General features: G+C 38.0%; 1 protein-coding gene across 7 annotated transcripts in view; it reads right to left on the bottom strand.

Moving 5' to 3' along the window:
- The window catches only part of NBEA (neurobeachin), an 892011-nt gene that overhangs the window by 751760 nt on the left and 117958 nt on the right, over positions 1-22293 (bottom strand). For 6 of the 7 annotated variants that reach the window (XM_049853455.1, XM_049853457.1, XM_049853456.1 and 3 more), the window contains 2 exons: positions 11494-11691; positions 10626-10759 (listed from right to left, as the gene is read on the bottom strand). In XM_049853455.1, the coding sequence (XP_049709412.1) occupies positions 10626-10759; positions 11494-11691 (332 nt within the window). Of the gene's footprint in view, positions 1-10625; positions 10760-11493; positions 11692-22293 lie in introns of those variants that run through there. The other variant, XM_049853461.1, reaches the window with a different exon arrangement.

Raw genomic sequence — 22293 nt, 5'->3', positions numbered from 1 at the left:
TAGAGACTTACATCATCCTGAGACCAGAAAAACTAGATGGTGCCTGGCCACAACCGATGACTGCCCTGACAGGGAGCACAACAGAGAAGCCCTGAGGGAGCAGGAGAACAGTGGGATGCAGACCCCACATTCTATAAAAAGACCAGACTTAATGGTTTGACTGAGACTAGAAGAATCCCGACAGTCATGGTCCCCAAACCTTCTGTTGGTCCAGGACAGGAACCATTCCCAAATACTACTAATCAGATATGGAAGGGACTGGACAATGGGTTGGAGAGGGATGCTGAAGAAGAGTGAGCTACTTGTATCAGGTGGACACTTGAGACTGTATTGGCATCTCCTATCTGGAGGGGACATGGGAGGGTAGAGAGGGTTAGAAACTGGAAAACAGTCACAAAAGGAGAGACTGGAAGGACGGAGCGGGCTGACTTATAAGGGGGAGAGTAAATGGGAGTATGCAGTAAGGTGTATATAAGCTTGTATGTGACACACTGACTTGATTTGTAACCTTTCACTTAAAGCACAATAAAAATTATTTAAAAAAAAAAAAAAAATACTCCGAAAGGCAAGATTCACCTTTGGTACACAACACGTTGTTGCTAGGTGATATAAAAAAGGAATCTTCTCCCTCACTTTACCCAAGAGAAGGCACAAGCTTCTCCCTCACATTTACCCAAGACTGGGCACAATCTTCTCCCTCACTTTTTCGCAACATTAGGCACAATCTTCTCCATCACTTTTACCCAATAATAGGCACAATCTTCTCCCTCACTTTTACCCAAAAGTAGGCAAAATCTTCTCCCTCACTTTACCCAAAACTAGGCACAACCTTCTCCCTCACTTTTACCCAACAGTAGGCACAATCTTTTCCCTCACTTTACCCAACAGTAGGCACAATCTTCTCCCTCACGTTTACCCAAGAGTAGGCACAATCTTCTCCCTCACTTTTACCCAAGAGCAGGCACAATCTTCTCCCTCACTTTTACCCAAGAGTAGGCACAATCTTCTCCCTCACTTTTACCCAAAAGTAGGCAAAATCTTCTCCCTCACTTTACCCAAAAGTAGGCACAATCTCCTCCCTCACTTTACCCAAGAGTAGGCACAATCGTCTCCCTCACTTTTACCCAAGAGTTAACACAATCTTCTCCCTCACTTTTACCCAAAAGTAGGCACAATCTTCTCCCTCACTTTACCCAAAAGTAGGCACAATCTCCTCCCTCACTTTACCCAACAGTAGGCACATCGTCTCCCTCACTTTTACCCAAGAGTAGACACAATCTTCTCCCTCACTTTTACCCAAAAGTAGGCACAATCTTCTCCCTCACTTTTACCCAAGAGTAGGCACAATCTTCTCCCTCACTTTTACCCAAGAGTAGACACAATCATCTCCCTCACTTTTACCCAAGAGTAGGCATAATCCTCTCCCTCACTTTACCCAAGAGTAGGCAGAATCTTCTCCCTCCCTTTTACCCAACAGTAGTCACAATCTTCTCCCTCTCTTTAGCCAACAGTAGGCCCAATCTTTTCCCTCACTTTACCCAAGAGTAGACACAATCTTTTCCCTCACGTTACCCAAAAGTAGGCACAATCTTCTACCTCACTTTACCAAAGAGTAGGCACAATCTTCTCCCTCATTTTACCCAAGAGTAGACACAATCATCCTCCTCACTTTACCCAAGAGTAGGCACAATCTTCTCCCTTACTTTTAAACAAGAGTAGGAACAATCTTCTCCCTTCCTTTTACCCAAGAGTAGGCACAATCTTCACCCTCTCTTTACCCAACAGTAGGCACAATCTTTTCCCTCACTTTACGCAAGAGTAGGCACAATCTTCTCCCTCACTTTTACCCAAGAGCAGGCACAATCTTCTCCCTCACTTTTACCTAAGAGTAGGCACAATCTTCTCCCTCACTCTTATACAACAGTAGGTACAATCTTCTCCCTCACTCTTACATAACAGTAGGCACAATCTTCTCCCTTACATTTATCCAAGAGTAGACACAATCTTCTCCCTCACTTTTACCCAAGAGCAGGCACAATCTTCTCCCTCACTTTTACCTAACAGTAGGCACATTCTTCTCCCTCACTTTTACCTAAGAGTAGGCACAATCTTCTCCCTCACTCTTACACAACAGTAGGCACGATCTTCTCCCTTACATTTATCCAAGAGTAGGCACAATCTTCTCCCTCATTTTACCCAAGAGTAGACACAATCATCCTCCCCACTTTACCCAAGAGTAGGCACAATCTTCTCCCTCACTCTTACACAACAGTAGGCACAATCTTCTCCCTTACATTTATCCAAGAGTAGGCACAATCTTCTCCCTCACTCTTACACAACAGTAGGCACAATCTTCTCCCTTACATTTATCCAAGAGTAGGCACAATCTTCTCCCTCACTCTTACACAACAGTAGGCACGATCTTCTCCCTTACATTTATCCAAGAGTAGGCACAATCTTCTCCCTCACTTTTATCCAAGAGCAGGCAGAATGTTCTCCCTCAGTTTTACCCAAGAGTAGGCAACATCTTCTCCCTCACTTTTACAGAAGGGTATGCACAATCTTCTACCTCACCATTACCCAACGCTAGGTACAATCTTCTCCCTCACTTTCCCCAAGAGTAGGCACAATCTTCTCCCTCACTTTTACCCAAAAGTAGACACAATCTTCTCCCTCACTTTACCCAACAGTAGGCACAATCTTCTCCCTCACTTTATACAAGAGTAAGCACAATCTTCTCCCTCATTTTTACCCAAGAGTAGGCACAATCTTCTCCCTCACTTTACCCAAGAGTACGCACAATCTTATCCCTCACTTTACCCAAACGTAGGCACAGTCTTCTCCCTCACTTTTACCCAAGAGTAGGCACAATCTTCTCCCTCACTTTTATGCAAGAGCAGGCACAATCTTCTCCCTCACTTTTACCCAAGAGTAGAAACAATCTTCTCCCTCACTTTTACACAAGAGTAGGCACAATCTTCTCCCTCACTTTACCCAAGAGTAGGCACAATCTTCTCCCTCACTTTACCCAAGAGTAGGCACAATCTTCTTCCTCACTTTACCCAAGACTAGGCACAATCTTCTCCCTTACTTTACCCAAGAGTAGGCACACTCTTCTTCCTCACTTAACCCACGAGTAGGCACAATTTTCTCCCTTATTTTTACCCAAGAGTAAGCACAAAAAGAACGAAAAATTTGATGTAATGAGACAAATATTATTTGTATGATCCAATATTTTTCAAATGGCTTGAGTATATTGTCATTGCTGCCATGTGTGCTAAATAAACCAGGAGATTACAGGAAAACTACATCTCACTACCATACTCTGTCACCGTGGCTCCTGGCCACCTCTACGGCCTTTCACCTGTAGCGACACACACCTTCCAGTACGTGTCACCGCTGGCATCTGTACTCTCTGTCCTTGCTTGCTAGCACTGGCATTCTGCATTGGGCAGGTTCAGGCTTGGGAAAACTATCAAGAAGTAGGACTGCAGCAGAGATACAGGCATGAGGAGATCATTAACAGCCTTACAAAAGGTGCTGAGTTTCTTCTGAGGCAGCAGGAAACCAGTGAATGGCCACAGGTGTCAAATGATCAGATTTTTGTTTGAAAGGAGGCAGGACCAATTACTGCATCTGTAATGGTGGTGGTAATTAATAATGAGAACCTAAATTAAGGCAAGAGTCATAAGGGTAATGGTGAAAGGCTAGCAAATCACTGGTGCCTTCTATGCTGGTTTGCCAATCTTGGCGCCACTCCCCTACCCCCCAACCTCCCGACCCCCCTACTTTGGAAGCAAGCTATGCTAATATTTTTTTTACAGCAGCATGTAAAAAAAATGAGCATAGCGGCATTTGTGAAAGTACTTGGGGGGTGGGTGCTGTTGCTGAGTAAAGGTATAAGGTATGTGTTATCTGCATAAAAATACAGTATTTAAGAAGTAATACCAATAGCTTAGGATGACAGAATATATGTGGGGGATATGGGAATGGCTACTATTTTAATAACTCAAAGATAGGAAAACAACTGAGGAGTCTGCTTGATTTCCAATTTAAGTGACTGCATGGAGACAATATGCCTAAATGAAATTAGAAAAAAAGATTCAGTAGAGAAGAAGTTTAAATGTTTTTGTCTGGAGCACGCTGAGTTTGAGATACTTTCCACACGGAAATATTTCATAAGCAGTTTGGGTACAGAAGCCTAAAGAGAAGGTGAGCTAGCGAAAAGACTTTGGGAGTCATCAGCCTTGTTACCCATGGTTAAGATCATGGATCTAGAAACTTAAGCACTATTAAAAATAAAAGCCAATGAAATTATAATACTATGGTAACTGAAATCTCCCGAGAACTCATTATTAATTCTCTTTTAAATCGTAAAGATTCCACTCTCTGTGGTCATCACAGCTAGGGGAGAGAGAAGGAAAAGGGCTTAAACACCTGCAGACTCTCTCACTGTTGTGCCCATTTCCATTAGAAACAGTCTGGGTTCTGAGGAAGAACTGCGAATATGCAGGCATATGGCATTATTCTTTCTATATGCAAATAATATTTAAGTTTTGCCTGATACAGTTAAACCTGCATGATCGTCATAAAATAAAAGGGACTAAAGCAATTTACTTCTTTTCAAAAGGTATGTAAAGATATAGAAAAGTTAAGAAATACAGGCTATTTTATGAATAAAATAACAATGCCTTTCGTTTCAAGATATATGGTTGGAATATTTTAGGATGCAAACTGGAGGAAAATTAAGGTAACAAATTCAGTAAAGATGTGTGTTCTGCAACAATGATTTTTAGTTACCTTTATTGACCTTATTGCCTTGCAACTGGAGCTGATAAAAATTTACAGAGCAAGATTACGTGCTGAAAATGAAAACAACGCAAAGTAGTATGGCATTAAAAAGGGATTTCACTAAATTAAATGGAAACATTTTACGAAAAAAATCATCGTAGAAAATTAGTCACTTATAAGGAAAAACACTTTATAATGGACTACAGGAAAACAGAGCCCTTGTGGCACAGTGGTCAAGAGCTCAGCTGCTAACCAAAAGGCTGGCAGTTCGAATTCACCAGCCACTCCTTGGAAACCCTATGGGGCACTTCTACCCTGTCCTATAGGGTCGCTATGAGTCGGAATCAGCTTGATGACAATGGGTTTTGTTTTGGTTTTATAGGACACAGATTATTTAATAAGTTAATGAATCATAAAACATAAGTCTGAATGAAAACAAATATTCTTATTAACGTCTGACAAGCTCATTAAATTGCTATGTGTACTATAAATTTTATTATTAGATATCTTCTGTAGAGTTTCCAAGGAGTAAAAAGAGGTTATCTGACAAAGCAGAGAAGACTATTTGAACATTACGCTATAATTTACCATACATTTCAGACAAAATACTCAATGTATTTTCTTTTCACTCCTTATAAACTAATTTGCACAGTTTATAAGGAATTAAATATAATTAAAACTCCAGTTAAAGTTCTAAACAAATTATCATTTAGATTTTTCCTATTAGTATATGTACATCAATTTCACTTTTTTGTGTCTGTGCTTTACATCAAAGAATGTTTTCCTTATCTACTTAGTAAACTTCAAAACAAAGAAACAAAACAAAACGGGGCGGGAGGGTGGCAAACTAGAAAACTAGCTAAGAACCAGGCAAAATTTTGTTCTATACAGGCTGTATGAGATTCACTGACTTTTTACATCTCTTCTATTCCGTCAATCAGTCTGTGTTTTACCACAATTAAAAACAAAAAGATCATTTTTCTTTTAAGGAATTTCATTAAATTATTACCTGAAATCGATTTGTAGTCTATAAAAATAATCATAGTTAAGAATTAACACTGAAAGTAAATTTTAGTAATAAAACAAAAGTTATATCCCATAAATAGATTCTAGTATGCACTGATAAAAGTGCAAAGAAAACTCATGAAATGCCTAATACGTACCAGACCCTATGACAGGCACTTTACATTAACTATCTTATTTCAACTCACAGTACAATCAGATATCACAGGTATTATTAGAATCATTTTACAGATGCCAAAGGTGATTCTCAGAGTGGCCCCTAAGTAGTTCAGAGTGAGGGCTCTGGAGCTAGACTTTCAGGATTACAAACCTGGCTCTACCACTTATTATGCCTCTGCTACTCTTTACCTTAGGCAAGTTTCTCACGAGGAGAATGGGGACAATAACAGAGCCTTACCTCGAAGCACCAGAGACAGATTAAAAATAGTGGCTGGCAGAGTAAGTGCTCAGTAAACACTGTCCACTGCTCCTCCTACAGACACCCCATCGTCCCAGTACAGGGCAGGACAGGGATTTGAACCCAGCTGTACTGGACATCAAAACGGCACCTTCACATCGCATTACACTGTCTCTAGGGAGAACGAGTCCCTTCATGCGTTTTTAACTGTTTGATATACAAATATCTATTATGCCTTGTTCCCAAAAACATATATGGGTCAAAGCAAAGTTTTTCTAAGTCGGACAATGAAAAGGTTTGTTTTATTTTGTCTACAGAATTTAATTACATATATTTTTAAGAAGCGTAGGCCAAATCTGAGACAAATACATCATTTTTGGCCAATGTAATCGTCCAATTACATTTATTGAGTCATTCCTAAACCCAAAATTCAAGAGACAATATCACTTTCGGATCAGAGTTATACTTTTCACATTAATTTGTTAATTCTTTTATTCATGAAATAAATATTTAATAAGATGTCTAATAAAAGGCATTTTGTTTAATTATTGCTCTCAAAATACACTGGATTGAGTGGGATCAACCAGCAGAAAATACAGGAATACAAGTCCCGAAGATAAGAAAATATTCAAATATCCTTGATTACTTGACAGAATTACTCAAGGTGATCAAGGTACCTAACAATCATTACAAACAGGATGAAATCACAACAGTAATTATATCTTGGCCTAATTTACATATTCAAAATGTGTTATAAAAAATGTATTTTTTACAGTAAAAAAAAAATACTATATGAGTTACCACAAGCTATTTGACTGAGATTGGTAACATTTACCTACTACAGCTATGACTTAATTTTTTTGTACCATCATAAAAGCTAATTATATGTTAAAAGAAAAAGCAGTAAAAAGTGTTATCCCTAGAGATTTAAACACTGAAGGGGCAGTTATGCAAAATCCAACAACCAATTATGGAAAAATCTCCTGAAGCCCTCCCACGATTTTCTGGCTTAGTGTTAGATTTCACACGTAAGCAACCATATGCTTCAATTTAAAGCCACTATATCCAGAAAATGCATACCTGTTGCCCTGGAGCCGATTTCGATTCATAGTGACCCTAAAGGACAAAGTGGAACTGCCCCACATAAGGTTTCCTGGGTTGTAATCTTTATGGAAACAGACTGCCACATCTTTCTCCCATTGAGCAGCTGGTGGGTTTGAACTGACAACCTTTTGGTTAGCAGCCGAGCACTTAACCACTGCACCACCAAGGCTCCTTGGGTAGATGGCTCAAAATCAGTTTTTCATCACCACAACTGAAATTCAAAACGTAAGTCTTATTTTACTACCTAAATAAACTAATTCTCTGTGGTAAAACACTTCATTTGTAGAAAGAAGCTCAAATATAAAGCAATACAAATATGGACCCTATTAAAACAACTCATGTCTCTAAGACTGGTGATATAAAATATTTTCTGAATATTTAATTACAGTGTTGGCAATAACCTAGGCAGATCACCTAGCCCACTGGCATCATAACAACTAAAATCGCCATGTACTGAGTACTCGCTACGGGCAATTTACTGGGCCAACCACTTTCTATATTCTATACCATTTAGTCTGAACAAGGCTGTGAGGTAGGTGTTTATTTTTCCAATTTTATAACAGTAGAAACTGAGGTACAAAGAAGCGAGTAACACACCCAAAGCTGCACTAATAAGAAATGGTAAAGTCAAAATCTGAACCCAAGTTGCCTGACTTGAAAGTCTACACATAAAACAACTGTAATACACGAGCTTAATGATAAAACAGAGCTGCAAATATTCTCCTGCTCAAATAAAGTACTGTTCTACTTTTAAAAAAGGCTTCCGAAAATAAGATTATTCCTTCAAAAAATAATTTTAATGCTAAACCACATATACAAAACAAAAACTTACCCAGGTTTATAAGAATGACACAGTGCTGATGTGACAGTTTGTCATATAACCAGTGCAGGTAAGGTTTACAGGGACAGTAACAATATTTATAAAAACGTGACTCCTTAGTGGAGGTCAAGTACAGGGAAACTAAAACACTTTTACTTGAAACACAGAAGGGAAAGAAGTAAGTTATTTTAGAGATTAGCTCAATTTCTCCAAAAAGTCTGGTAATCAATTAGATAATATTACAATTTTTGTCACTATGCAAACAGATTTTTTATGCAAACAGATTTTTAAAAGCAATGTATCAAATTTTCAGATTCTCATTCATGTGTAACAATTTAATATTGATTAAAAATAAGATGATAGGTCCTATTTCAAGATGTCTTTCATCTATATGGATTCATGATATAGCCATAAAACAAGAAATTCTATCACCCCTTGCCCTAGACCTAAGAACCTATGTTCTTCAAACAGAGAGAAAGCTCCCATTTATCAACTTGCCTTTAGCATTCTAAAGTGCAAAAAACTGTATCAATGATGCACACAATTGTCTATAATGGTCCCTGTCTCAACTTTAAATAATAAAAGGCTACATCACTGATGCAAATCGTTGTCTACAAAGAGCCAATCTCAGATATAAGGGACTTTGAAACAATTAATGAAAAATAGCTAAGAATTCAAAAGAGCACATAACTGAATTACAGGGTAGCATAGATTGATATGTATTATCATTAAGGAGGAGAGTGACTACTGTTATTACATGTTTTGACTGACTACAAACTAAGATCACAGTATACATTATTGAATAAATTGGCATTAATACTGGGGGAAAAAAAATAAAGGTGAATGATATAAAAGAACTAACAACAACAAATAGCCAAGATAAAAATCAGAATGTTTTCTCACACTGTCTTTTATCTCCATGATGAAATACATACAATTTAAATAACAAAATACCATAGAAACAATGAAAAATAACCATGTGTATTCAATGAATGGACCAGATAACCTGTTAAATATGGTTTTAACACTAAGATTTTATAATAACTATTCATGACAAAATAATTATTCTTATTTTAGTTACAAAATTTTAAACTGTTTAATTTTTCTAATTTTGTCTTCACTGAGCAACAAATTCCATCTCAGGTTTAAAACATACAGACATCATATTAATTCCCAAGGAATATTTCAGTTACACATGGAATTTTCTAGTGGATCCTTTATCTCTAAATCCTTTCCACAGCACTTATGAGCTTTTCAATTACTGATCATAACACGTCCCAGTTCACTTAGGTGATAAATAGGAAAACATTTTGAATTTAAATCCAAAACTGGGAGTTAAACTTTGATTTTTCCACTAGGCTGTCTGCCTCCTGGTGAAATTATTTAAGCTCTCACAGCAAAGTATTCTCACAACAGGCCACAACTTCAGGATTCCCTTCCCTTCCAAAGTTTTTTGCTGCAGAGCTCTGGCCTGTACACTATGTTGGCATAACAGAACACATAACCCTTAGATGGAAGCTGAATGTGTGTATGTACAGGTCACAGTTATAGTCAGAATTATACCCTGCACAAGGTTGATCCTAACGCAGGAATAATGTTATAAACAGTACCAAAATTAACTGTTAATAGCTAATTTAAGTAATAAATAACAAGAAAATCATGTACTATATTCCATTAGACCTTAAATTTGTTCCATCTCAGCTTCATTCACTAGTTTTTCCATCAATTCAAAACTGGGTGACCCCATGAAGGATCACGGATATATGTGTACATATTAATGAAGCACTCCTATACTACTGCTGGAGTAAATATTAACTTTTGCCTATATAACTTGTCCTTTCGATTCCCCAAACATAAATAGCTGTTATAATTTCACATTTAACTTTCTATATGCACAATCCTTAAGCCTAAGATTAAATCAGGGTTTGATGCATAAGGTATTCTGTAATAAGAATAAGGGAAACAACAGAAATTGTACATGAAATCAATCTCATTAGAAGATAACTTTTTAAATAGACTTGGATATGCCACTGGTTAGATTTGTAATGTCAATGTTGTGCTAGACATATGTCACGATAGTATGATTATAAAACAGCACTACTATTTAAGATACAAATTACATAACTGTTACTAAACACTTTTCTTGCAAATAACCTTTATCCTAGCCATTTTCTTCAATCTGAGAGGACTTCATGGACAACTGAAACCATTACGCAGTTTTTCCAAAGGCCAACGTCAGCACTGTCATTTCCTCAACTACACACTGTAGCTACTATGCTATGTCAAGTGAGAATTTATTTGTTAACAAGGAAGGCATCCTTTTATGGTTATAAGAATCTCAATGTCACTTCCTAAATTCTGTGTAAAGGATCTGTTATTAGCACTTCAAAGACAAAAATGAAATATCATATCACTTTTACCAGGAAATGAGTACACCATTCATAACCTATGAGTGTAGAAAACACCAGCAACTGCACACAAGAAACTTACCAGACGGTTGTTTCCACTTGACTGTCATTGAGCTGCCGATTGTCCAGTTGGGCAAACAGTGGAAAAAGTACTTGAATCCCTCCGATTGAATGAATTGCACTATGAATTGAATGTGTTACTATAGCTTTCACATCCTATGTACAAAAACAAAAATGTTTTTTAAACTTTAGCATAATTTTCATTACTATTTCCTGGTCCAAAATACCCTGATAAGAGAATTATATAATATATTATATAATTATATATTACATAATATATATATTATATAATGATATTTTTTAAAGCCTTCAATTATATAACTCAATGCACATAAAAAAACATTGAGGTTATTTTTGTTAATCACTTTTAAATTCAACTAAACTTTAAATCTTCAGTTGGATATTTTTACACCTAAAATATGCAGCTATAAATCAAAATAAGGTGTCTTAGAATAAGAAATACTATTAATGGATTTAAAGACTCCCAGGTAATTTTTACGTTAGAAAGTATTACGCAGAAAGTACTTAAAGTAAAATGTACTTTTATACCTAAGAACTATCTGCTCAGCTAATCAATCAATTTTATTTCAATGGATACTGAACACACAAAATAACAGATATGACAGACTTCCTACTAAGGAATAAAGGCCCAGTAAATAATATGCCCCGCTCCCCTGCCCCAAAAGAAAAAAGGAAAGTGATAGGTAGAAGGCAGACAACTGCATTAAAAGAACCAGAAAACAAAAACTTAAAAAAAAAAAACAAAAAACTCACACCACACCAAAACAACCCAAAAAGCCGGAGCAGGTATAGAATGCCAACACACAGGTGAGCAGTGAAGGAACTGTTCAGGGTGACAAGCACAGGAAAGGAAGCTACTCCTCACCCACCTGGAGCATCAGCGCGTGCGGGGAGTGCACAAAGATGGACACGTTCTCCTTCGGAGATGATTCCAGGCACAGCTGCGCGTCAGTCGCCTTAGCGTTGTAGGTAAATGCGATGCTACCTGCGAGCTTCCCATCGTACAGAACCTGCTTGTGGTGTTCTGCCAGGTGAATGTCACTCTCAGATTTAAACTTGAAAGTGCTCTGAAAAAATAAAACCAAACTAAATCCTCTTTTTCAGAGGTAATATGATAAATCTGCCAAGTTTTGGACCAGATGAACGTTCAAGATAATAAACAACGTGCTGTGTGCCTTCTTGGTGTCCGGCACCAGGCAGGGCTGTTACTATGTTATGTTGTTATTCTCAGTTCAGTTCTACAGTAGTGTACTAAGAGTCACTTAGATCTTTATATTCCCTCTTTTATTGTTTTTCATTATTCACAAAATATTTTTTAGAAAATAATATAAACCCAGACGATATTGACTGTAAACAGGATTTTACTTTAATATTTCATTCCATACATTTAATTTTTCTTGTTAACACTTTCAAACTGTTTATGTAAGTAAACAGGGCCTGGCACATAAATTACTTTTAAGGAAAAACAAATATCATTTGAGACTATAAAAACGTTGCTATGTGAAATATTTCTTTCATATAAAGTATATCAACATATTGAAAAACAGAGCGACTCCACAACAATACTGCATTATCCGTGCTAAACCCTGAGGAGAAGTTCATTACAACAAGTCACGGCTTTAAGTGAAAGACAAAAACTAAAGAGACGCCAAGCACAGCAAGAAAGGCGTTGTTAGAAGTGGTTAAAATCTCCCTGCAGATATGAAGCTGACAATGACAACATTTAACCTTTGCAACAACCATGTGACGTCGCATTATTGGTGTACTTCCCACTACAACTGTGAAAACTGGATGTTACGGAAATTAAGATCCAGAAATAATGGAGCCAGGACAAAATTACAGGTTTTCTGACTCATACTCAGTATTCAACAGATTGACAGGGAAGTGACCTGAGTTACAATCCTGGCTTTTTGACTGTTCAGAAACCATTTAGCTAATGTGGTTCCAATTTCCTTACTCTATCATCGTTGTTTATAATGCTACAAGGTGAGACCAAATGTTCCAACCCCATTCTTAAAACCAAAAAAAAAAAACAACAACAAATCCCTTGCTGTCGTTTCTGACTCCCGGCGACCCCACGTACAGAGCAGAGCTGCCCCACTGGGTTTTCTTTGCTGCGATCTTTATTTACAGGAGGAGATCACCAGGTCTCTCCTCCCAGGGTTCTAACCACCAACCTTTCGGTTAGAAGCAGAGCGCTTCACCACTTCGCCACCAGGGCTGCAGCTCCTTCTTGTGGGAGGCAAATTAATATGCAAATATGTGAAGTGGATTGGTGGGCCTTTCTCAAACCAGAGTGTGTGTCCTGTCTAAAAGTGGTCCCTACTGCCCAAATCAAATCAAATATGGCCCACTGTGACCAGTTCTTCCATATTTTTTCAAGAAAAAAAGAAGAGAAACATTAAATCTGGATTTTAATGTAGAATTACCTAGTTTTTAAATTTAATTCAAACATTCTAAAACACTGTACAGGCCCTAATGTCAGGTCAGATTTAGCCAGTCTGCTACCACTGGACTGGACAGTCTCTGAGAGGCCACGCTAACTCCAATCTGGACAGCAGCTGTGAACTACCGGACACGTGCCCTCCCGAAGACAGAGCTGAGTAATAAACTACCTGTGGACATCTGGCATGGGTGGCACTTTTTAAATATGGGTGTGTTTAGATATTTTCAATATTAGAAATAAGTAAAAAATCATACTATTAGGATCTGACCCTTTGTTCTCCATTCAATTAAAGGGAGTACAGAACGTCACCTCTCAACTCAGTGCTCCAAAATCTAATTATTTTGTAAAGCTCACCGACTCATACTTCCCCACCTAGAAGTGACAGTCTGGATTTAAAATATGTCCTGGTACCGGCAATGGGTTTGGTGCCAACCACTGCTGGGTTAAAATAAAGATTCTATTTCCGGCCCCAGAGTACTAAAGGACAAGTGACAATTAAAACTGAAGATAAAACAGAATTGTTTTCAATATAATCAATATTTCAATGAAATTATGAGTTAACTACATTAGTCCACAAGCAACATCAGCAATATAAAACCCATCTAGTCGCCTTCTTCACTGGTTATCTTATAAAATGTAAAATGAACATTTTAACGGGTATTTTACTAAGATCATTAATGCTCAAAAGGTTTAATATTTGTTTCTAACCCGATCATTTTAAAATAAAATTTAACAATACCGTGAAGCCCTGGTGGCACAGCGGTTAAGTGCTACACTGCTAACCAAAAGGTCTGCAGTTCAAATCCACCAGCCACTCCTTAGAAACCCTATGGACAGTTCTACTCTGTCTTATAGGGTCGCTATGACTTGGAATCACTTGAAGGTAATGTTTTTTTTTTGTTTGTTTATGTTTAGTCCTCCCTCAGTATCCACAGAAGGTTGGTTCCAAGACCCCTGCGGATACCAAAATCCATGGATGTTCAAGTCCTTTATATAAAATGCCATAGTTTTTTTTTCATTGTTGTTTTGTTTGTTTTTAACATGGCACAGGAATGAACAGTGTTCTAAGTGCAATAGTGATGGTGGGCCAAGTTAGGTTGAAGTGAGGCACTGAATCAAAGCGACACTCTGAAGGACAGCAGGATCCTCCCTCCCTCCACAGACCACCCTCGGGGCAGGGGTTCCTCAGATGGACTGTCCTGGGTGCACAGAGCGCTAGGTCCTGGGCCTCCAGATTTTGCTCTCTCCTTCCTACAGAGACATCTGCATAAATATGCTCCCCAGATCCTTGGTCAGGCGGCCCCAATCTGGTTCTCCTCACTTGTTCACATTTTGTTGGGTGCGGCTGCCTCCCCTGGGGGCTTCTTCCTTCACGGCCACATACCCTTCCTTAGGAAGAAACCTATCTTGCCTTGTGCTGTCCCCGGTGGTGCCCCCAAGCTCTTGAGCTTTTCGTCCCCCTCCCCCCCAATATTTTCAATCCACCTGTTGGTTGAATCTTTGGGTGCGGAATCCTTGAATAGAGAGGACCGACTGTATGTTAGATTGTTGACTAATGTTAAGGATAAGTAACTAGAAGCAGAATTAATTATTTTATAAGAGCAAAATATGAGTTAATTTGTAGAAAGAAAATTATTAAATTGAGGAAATTTGGATGAGAATGTACAGGGGCAATGAGAAAGTGGAGCACCAGAACAAGTAAGAATAAGGACACTGCAGAAAGTTGGCCTTCTTGTGACTGCAGGAGCTGGGTGAGCCAAGGGCAAAACTGGGGACTCACCAAGCAGAAGACAGGGCAAGGTTGCCACTTAGGTTGGTAATAAGGTACTAAGAAAAGCCACAGAACCAGGGCAGGATGAAGGCATGTGAGGGCCCAAAACACTGATAATCTGTGGTGCCCCCTCCTCTGCTTATTCACGTAGTTGAAGGGATATGTGAGGTGTGTGTGTGTGCACGTGTGTGTGTGTGCCTGTGTGTGTGTCTGTCTTAGCTATTCATGGTGTAACTTCTTTTTAAATGCGACTAATATTAGTAATTGAATGCAAAAGTGGCATTGGCCATTTTAGTGGAATGAGATGAACTGGATGTGGAGTACCAAGATTTTCATGATATACCACATTTTCTACAAAAAAGAGAGTCGGTGAACTTAGTTGCCTCAACAATCAATGTGAAATTCTGTTGATCTCCCACAACAAAAACTTGACTTTTTCACAGCTGTTTCAAACAGCTCATACTTCAGTTTTGATGCTTGTTTTGTAATAAATGCTATAATTATAAATGAGCAAATGAAAAGATGTCATAAAAAATTTAATGATTAGAAAAGAAATATTACAACAAATTACTGGTTTTTATTTTTGAATAGATTTTTCATCACTAACATAACAGAAAACATTTCTTTCTATTCTTTGCTCTTATAAAATCTTCAATGATTTCATCACAACTAAGCTGCCAAACAGTATCTACTTCCATACATAATAAGAACAATGAATCAAGTCATTCTTTAAATCATGGTTTTACGCTGAGGGTTTTTTTTTTTTTTTTAGGGACGAAAATGAGTGTTCTGCTGTGCAATTTGTGATCATTAAAATTAGGAATATGCATAAATCCATTTTAACATTAAGAAATATGCATTGTATTTCTTTTCTATTATGGAATCGTACAGGCCTGCATGAGTAAAATCTGTCTGAATCTGTAGACTTAGTTTTCATGTAAGAATGAAATAGTCATACTTCTCAATAAGGGTTTACACTAACTTCTTGGATGCCTTCATGCATTCTTCATCAGGTATATCCACATTGTTTAAGAAGGAAAATCTATTTGAAAGAGCTTCATATACTTTCGCTCTAATTTTCATGCAAGATTCAAGTGTGTCAATGATGGCGTGGTATGTGGTTACCCAAAACTGATCTCTGGCACTCAATGATGCTTCTGGAGCACTTGGATAATTACTTGTTTCTTTCTAATGCTTCTGCGAGAGTGAACTGCTTGATAATCAACATTTGGCAGTATCTGTTTGTTTGTTTTTTTCCCCCTCTTTATGGGAATTCCAGAACACTTGTTTGTTTGTTTGTTTTATGATTTTTTTTCTAATTGTACTTTAGATGAAGGTTTACAGAACCAGTTTCTCATCAAATACTTAGTACACACATTGTTCTATGACACTGGTTAACAACCCCACGACATGTCAACACTTTCCCTTCCCAACCCTGGGTTCCCTATGCTTTCCTATTCCATCCTGCCTTCCAGTCTCTGCCCCAGGGCTGGTACACCCCTTTAGTCTTCTTTTATTCCACAGGCCTGTTCAACCTTTGGCTGAAGGGGGAACCTCAGGAGTGACCACATTATTGAACAGAAATGGTGTCTGTCCAGGGGCCATACTCTCAGGGTTTCTCCAGTCTCCGTCAGGCCAGCAAGTCTGGTCTTTCTTTTTGAGTTAGAATTCTGTTCTACATTCTTCTCCAGCTCTGTGTGGGACCCTCTATTGTGATCCCTGTCAGGGCAGTCAGTGGTGGTGGCCGGGCACTATCTAGTTGTACTGGACTCAGTCTGGTGGAGGCCGTGGTAGATGTGGTCCATTAGTCCTCTGGACTGATCTTTCCCTTCTATCTTTAGTTTTTTTCATTACTCCTTGCTCCCAAAGGGGTGAGACCAGTGGAGTATCCTAGATGGCTGCTCACAGGCTTTCAAGACCCCAGACACCACTCACCGAAGTAGAATGTAAAACATTTTCTTTATAAACTCTGTATAGGGTCACTATAGGGTCTCTATGAGTCGGAATCAACTCGACGGCACCGGGTTCAGTTCAGTTTGGATGCCAATTGACCTAGATGTTCCCCGAGACCATGGTCCACGATCATACCCTGTTACAATCCTTTTTATTTCAGTTGGGTCTGTTGTAATGTCCTCCATTTCATTTATTTGGGTTATTTGTGTCGTCTTCTGTTCTTCTTTTGTCAATTTGGCTAGTGGTTTATGGATTTTGTTGATCCTTTCAAAGGACCAACTTGGTTTTGTTGATTCTATTGTTTTTCTATTCTCTGTTTCATTTATTTCTGCTCTGATCTTTATTATTTACTTTCTTCTGGTGTCTCTGTGGGTTTCTTTTGCTGTTTTCTTTCTATTTGCTCAAGTTGTGTAGCTAATGTTTTGATTTTGCCCCTTTCTTATTTTTTTGATGTATGCATCTATTTATTATAAATTGAACTCTGAGGACTGACTTTGCTGTGTCCCAAAGGTTTTGGTATGATGTGTTTTCATTCTCCTTTGATTCTAGGAACTGTCTGATTCCATCTCTGATTTATTCTATTACCCAGTGATTTTTAAGCATGTTGTTATTCAGATTCCATGTAACTGATTTTTTTTTTCCTTACTCTTCCTGTTGTTAATTTCTCCTTTGATAGCGTTATGGTCAGAGAAGACACTGTGTATTATCTCAATGTTTTGGATTTTGTTGACAGTTGCTCTGTGGCCTAAGATGTGGTCTATTTAGGAGGACATTCCATGTGCATCGGAAAAGAATGTGTACTTTCCAGCTGTTCAGTGGAGTGTTCTATATATGTCTATGAGGTCAAGTTGGCTGATTGTGCTCTGTAGCTCTTCTGTATCTTTGCTGAGTTTCTTTCTAGGCGTTCTATCCTTTACTAAGAGTGGTGTGTTGAAGTCTTCCACTATTATTGTGGACCTGTCGATTTCTCTTTTCGGTCCTGTTAAAGTTTGTTTCATGTACTTTGGAGCCCAGTCACTGGGTGCATAGATATTTACTATGATTCAGTCTTCATGAAGGATCATCCCTTTAATCATTATATAGTGCCCTTCTTTGTCTTTTATGGTGGATTTTATTTTAAAGTCTATTTTATCAGGGATTAGTATTGCCACACCTGCTCTTTTTTGGTAGTTATTTGCTTGCTGTATTTTTTTTCCAACCTTTGATTTTTAATAAACTTACATATTTGTTTCTAAGGTGTGTCTCCTGTAGACAGCATATTGATGGATCCTGTTTTTTCGTCCGTTCTGTCACTCTGTGTCTCTTTATGAGTACATTTAGGCCATTTACATTCAGTGTAATTACTGATAGGTGTGAGTTTATTGCTGTCATTTTGTAGTGCTTTTTTTGTGATGTTAACATTTTCTTTGTTCCTCTTACTCCGTGCAGAGTTCCTTTTGTCTATTTTTATTTTTTTTGTAGATTTTCTTTTTATTGAGACTTTATGTATTTCTTCTTTATTTTGATGAGTAAGTTTGTTAACTTTTTTTTGTGGTTGGTTACCTTAAAATTTACCCTTATATTCCTAGGTTTGAATCAGTCTATTGTTACTTGGTATCGCCTTGCCTTCCTTTCCATTAGAAAGTTCTGTACCTACACCATTTATTCCCTCTTTTATCGTTCTGACGTTATCATTTACAGATTAACCTCTCCGGTTCCCTTATGCAATTCTTTTGGTTTTGGATAATCTTTGAGAATTCATTTCCTAGGTTGGTATCTCGCTGGTACAATCTTGCATCCTAGATTCAGGCTGTGGTCTGATGTTGTTTGTTCTCAGACTGAACAAATCCCTTTAATGATTCCTGTAGTTTTGGTTTGTTTTTTACATATTCCCTTAATTTCTGTTTATCAGGACATGTCCTACTTTCAACATCATATTTGAATGAAAGTTTTGTAGGATATATTATTCAAGATTGGCAATGTTTTTCTTTAAGGTTTTATATATATCATCCCATTGCCTTCTTGCCTGCATAGTTCTGCCAAAGAATCAGAGCTTAGTCTTCTTGTTTCTCCTCTGTATGTGGATTTTTCTTTTTCTCGAGCTGCTTGCAGGTTTTTTTTTTTCTTAATAAATTTTATTGTGCTTTAAGTGAAAGTTTACAAACCAAGTCAGTCTCTAACTAAAAAAAAAAAAAAAAAAAAAAACCCATATACACCTTGCTACATACTCCCAATTACTCTACCCCTACTGAGACAGACCACTCTCTCCCTCCACTCTCTCTTTTCGTGTCCATTTTGCCAGCTTCTAACACCCTCCACCCTTTCATCTCCCCTCAAGGCAGGAGATGCCAACATAGTTTCAAGTGTCTACCTGATTCAAGAAGCTCTCTCCTCACCACCATCCCTCTCCAACCCACTGTCCACTCCAATCCATGTCTGAAGAATTGGCTTCAGGAATGGTTCCTGTCCTGGGCCAATAGAAGGTTTGGATGCCATGACCACCAGGGTCCTTCTAGTCTCAGTCAGACCACTAAGTCTGGTCTTTTTATGAGAATTTGGGGTCTGCATCCCACTGCTCTCCTGCTCCCTCAGGGGTTCTCCATTGTGTTCCCTGTCAGGGCAGTCATCGGTTGTAGCTGGGCACCATCTAGTTCTTCTGGTCTCAGGATGATGTAGTCTCTGGTTCATGTGGCCCTTCCTGTCTCTTGGGCTCATAATCACCTTGTGTCCTTGCTGTTCTTCATTCTCCTTTGATCCACGTGGGTTGATAACAATTGATGCATCTTAGATGGCTGCTTGCTAGTGTTTAAGACCATAGATGCCGCTCTTCAAAGTGGGATGTGGAATGTTTTCTTAACAGATTTTATTATGCCAATTGACTTAGATATCCCCTGAAACCACGGTCCCCAGGCCCCTGCCCCTGCTACACTGGCCTTCAAAGCATTCAGTTTATTCAGGAAACTTCTTTGCTTTTGGTTTAGTCCAGTTGTGCTGACCTCCCCTGTATTGTGTGCTCTTTCCCTTCACCTAAAGTAGTTCTTATCTACTATCTACTTAGTGAATGCCCCTCTCCCACCCTCTCTTCCTCCCTCCTCTCATAACCACAAAAGAATGTTTTCTTCTCGGTTTAAACAATCTCTCAAGTTCTTATAATAGTGGTCTTATACAATATTTGACCTTTTGCAACTGACTAATTTCACTCAGCATAACGCCTTCCAGGTTCCTCCATGTTACGAAATGTTTCACAGATTCTTCACTGTTCTTTATTGATGTGTAGTATTCCATTATGTGAATATACCATAATTTATTTATCCATTCATCCATTGATGGGCACCTTGGTTGCTTCCATCTTTTTGCTATTGTAAGCAGTGCTGCAATAAACATGGGTGTGCATATATCTGTTTGTGTAAAGGCTCTTATTTCTCTAGGATATATTCCAAGGAGTGGGATTGCTGGATCGTATGGTATGGTAGTTCTATTTCTAGCTTTTTAAAGAAGCACCAAATCAATTTCCAAACTGGTTATACCATTTGACATTCCCACCAGCAGTGTAGAAGTGTTCTGATCTCTCCACAGCCTCTCCAACATATATTATTTTGTGTTTTTTTGAATTAATGCCAGCCTTGTTGGAGTGAGATGAAATCTCATTGTAGTTTTGATCTGCATTTCTCTAATTAATGATTGTGAACATTTCCTCATATATCTGTTAGCTACCTGAATGTCTTCTTTAGTGAAGTGTCTATTCATATCTTTTGCCCATTTTTCAATTAGGTTATTTGTCTTTTTGCAGTTGAGCTTTTGCAGTATCATGTAGATTTTAGAGATCAGGTGCTGATCAGAAATGTCATAGCTAAAAAATTTTTCCCAGTCTGTAGGTAGTCTTTTTACTCTTTTGGTGAAGTCTTTGGATAAGCATAAGTGTTTGATTTTTGGGAGCTCCCAGTTATCTAGTTTTTCTTCTACATTCTTTATAATGTTTTGTATACTGTTTACGCCATGTATTAGGGCTCCTAACGTTGTCCCTATTTTTTCTTCCATGATCTTTATCGTTTTAGATTTTATATTTAGGTCTTTGATCCATTTTGAGTTAGTTTTTGTGCATGGAGTGACGTATGGGTCTTGTTTCATTTTTTTGCAGATGGATATCCAGTTATGCCAGCATCATTTTTTAGAAAGACTGTCTTTTCCCCATTTAACTGTTTTGGGCCTTTGTCAAATATCAACTGCTCATATGTGGATGGATTTATGTCTAGATTCTCAACTCTGTTCCACTGGTCCATGTATCTGTTGTTGTACCAGGACCAGGCTGTTTTGACTACTATGGTGGTATAACAGGTTCTAAAATCAGGTAAAGTTAGGCCTCCCACTTTGTTCTTCTTTTTCAGTAATGCCTTATTTATCCGAGGCCTCTTTCTCTTCCATATGAAGTAGATGATTTGTTTCTCCAACTCATTAAACAGTGTTGTTGGGATTTGGATTGGAATTGCATTAAACGTATAGATCGCTTTTGGTAGGTAGGATAGACACTTTTATAACGTTAAATCTTCCTATCCACGAGCAAGGTATGTTCTTGCACTTATGTAAGTCTCTTTTGGTTGCTTGCAGAAGCGTACTGAAGTTTTCTTTGTATAAGTCTTTTACATCTCTGGTAAGATTTATTCCTAAGTATTAAAAAAAAAAAAATTTATTTTTATTTTTATTTTATCTTCTTGGGGGCTACTGTAAATGGCATTGATTTGGTGATTTCCTCTTCGATGTTCTTTTTGTTGGTGTAGAGGAATCCAACTGATTTTTGTATGTTTATCTTGTGTCCCGATACTCTGCTGAACTCTTCTATTAGTTTCAGTAGTTTTCTGGAGGATTCCTTAGGGTTTTCTGTGTATAAGATCATGTTATCTGCAAACAGAGATACTTTTTTACTTCTTCCTTGCCAATCTGAGATGCCCTTTATTTCTTTATCTAGCCTAATTGCTCTGGCTAGGACTTCCAGCACAACGTTGAATAAGAGTGGTGATAAAGAGCATCCTTGTCTGGTTTCCGATCTCAGTGGGAATGTTTTCAGGCTCTCTCCATTTAGGGTGATGTTGGCTGTTGGCTTTGTATAAATGCCCTTTATTATGTTGAGGAATTTTCCTTCTATGCCTATTTTGCTGAGAGTTTTTATCATGAATGATTGTTGAACTTTGCCAAATGCCTTTTCTGCATCAATTGACAAAATCATGTGACTCTTGTCTTTTGTTTTATTTATGTGGTGGATTACATTAATTGTTTTTCTAATGTTGAACCATCCCTGCATAGCTGGTATGAATCCCACTTGGTCATGGTGAATTATTTTTTTGTTATGTTGTTGAATTCTACTGGCTAGAATTTTGTTGAGGATTTTCACAACTACATTCATGAGGGATATAGGTCTACAATTTTCTTTTCTTGTGGTGTCTTTACCTGGTTTTGGTACCAGGGATATGGTGGCTTCATAGAATGAGTTTGGTAGTATTCCATCCTTTTCTATGCTTTGAAATA

Source organism: Elephas maximus, chromosome 14, assembly GCF_024166365.1.
Source record: "Elephas maximus indicus isolate mEleMax1 chromosome 14, mEleMax1 primary haplotype, whole genome shotgun sequence".
Classification (NCBI taxonomy): Eukaryota; Metazoa; Chordata; class Mammalia; order Proboscidea; family Elephantidae; genus Elephas; species Elephas maximus.
This window is presented reverse-complemented; position numbering and strand designations above follow the sequence as displayed.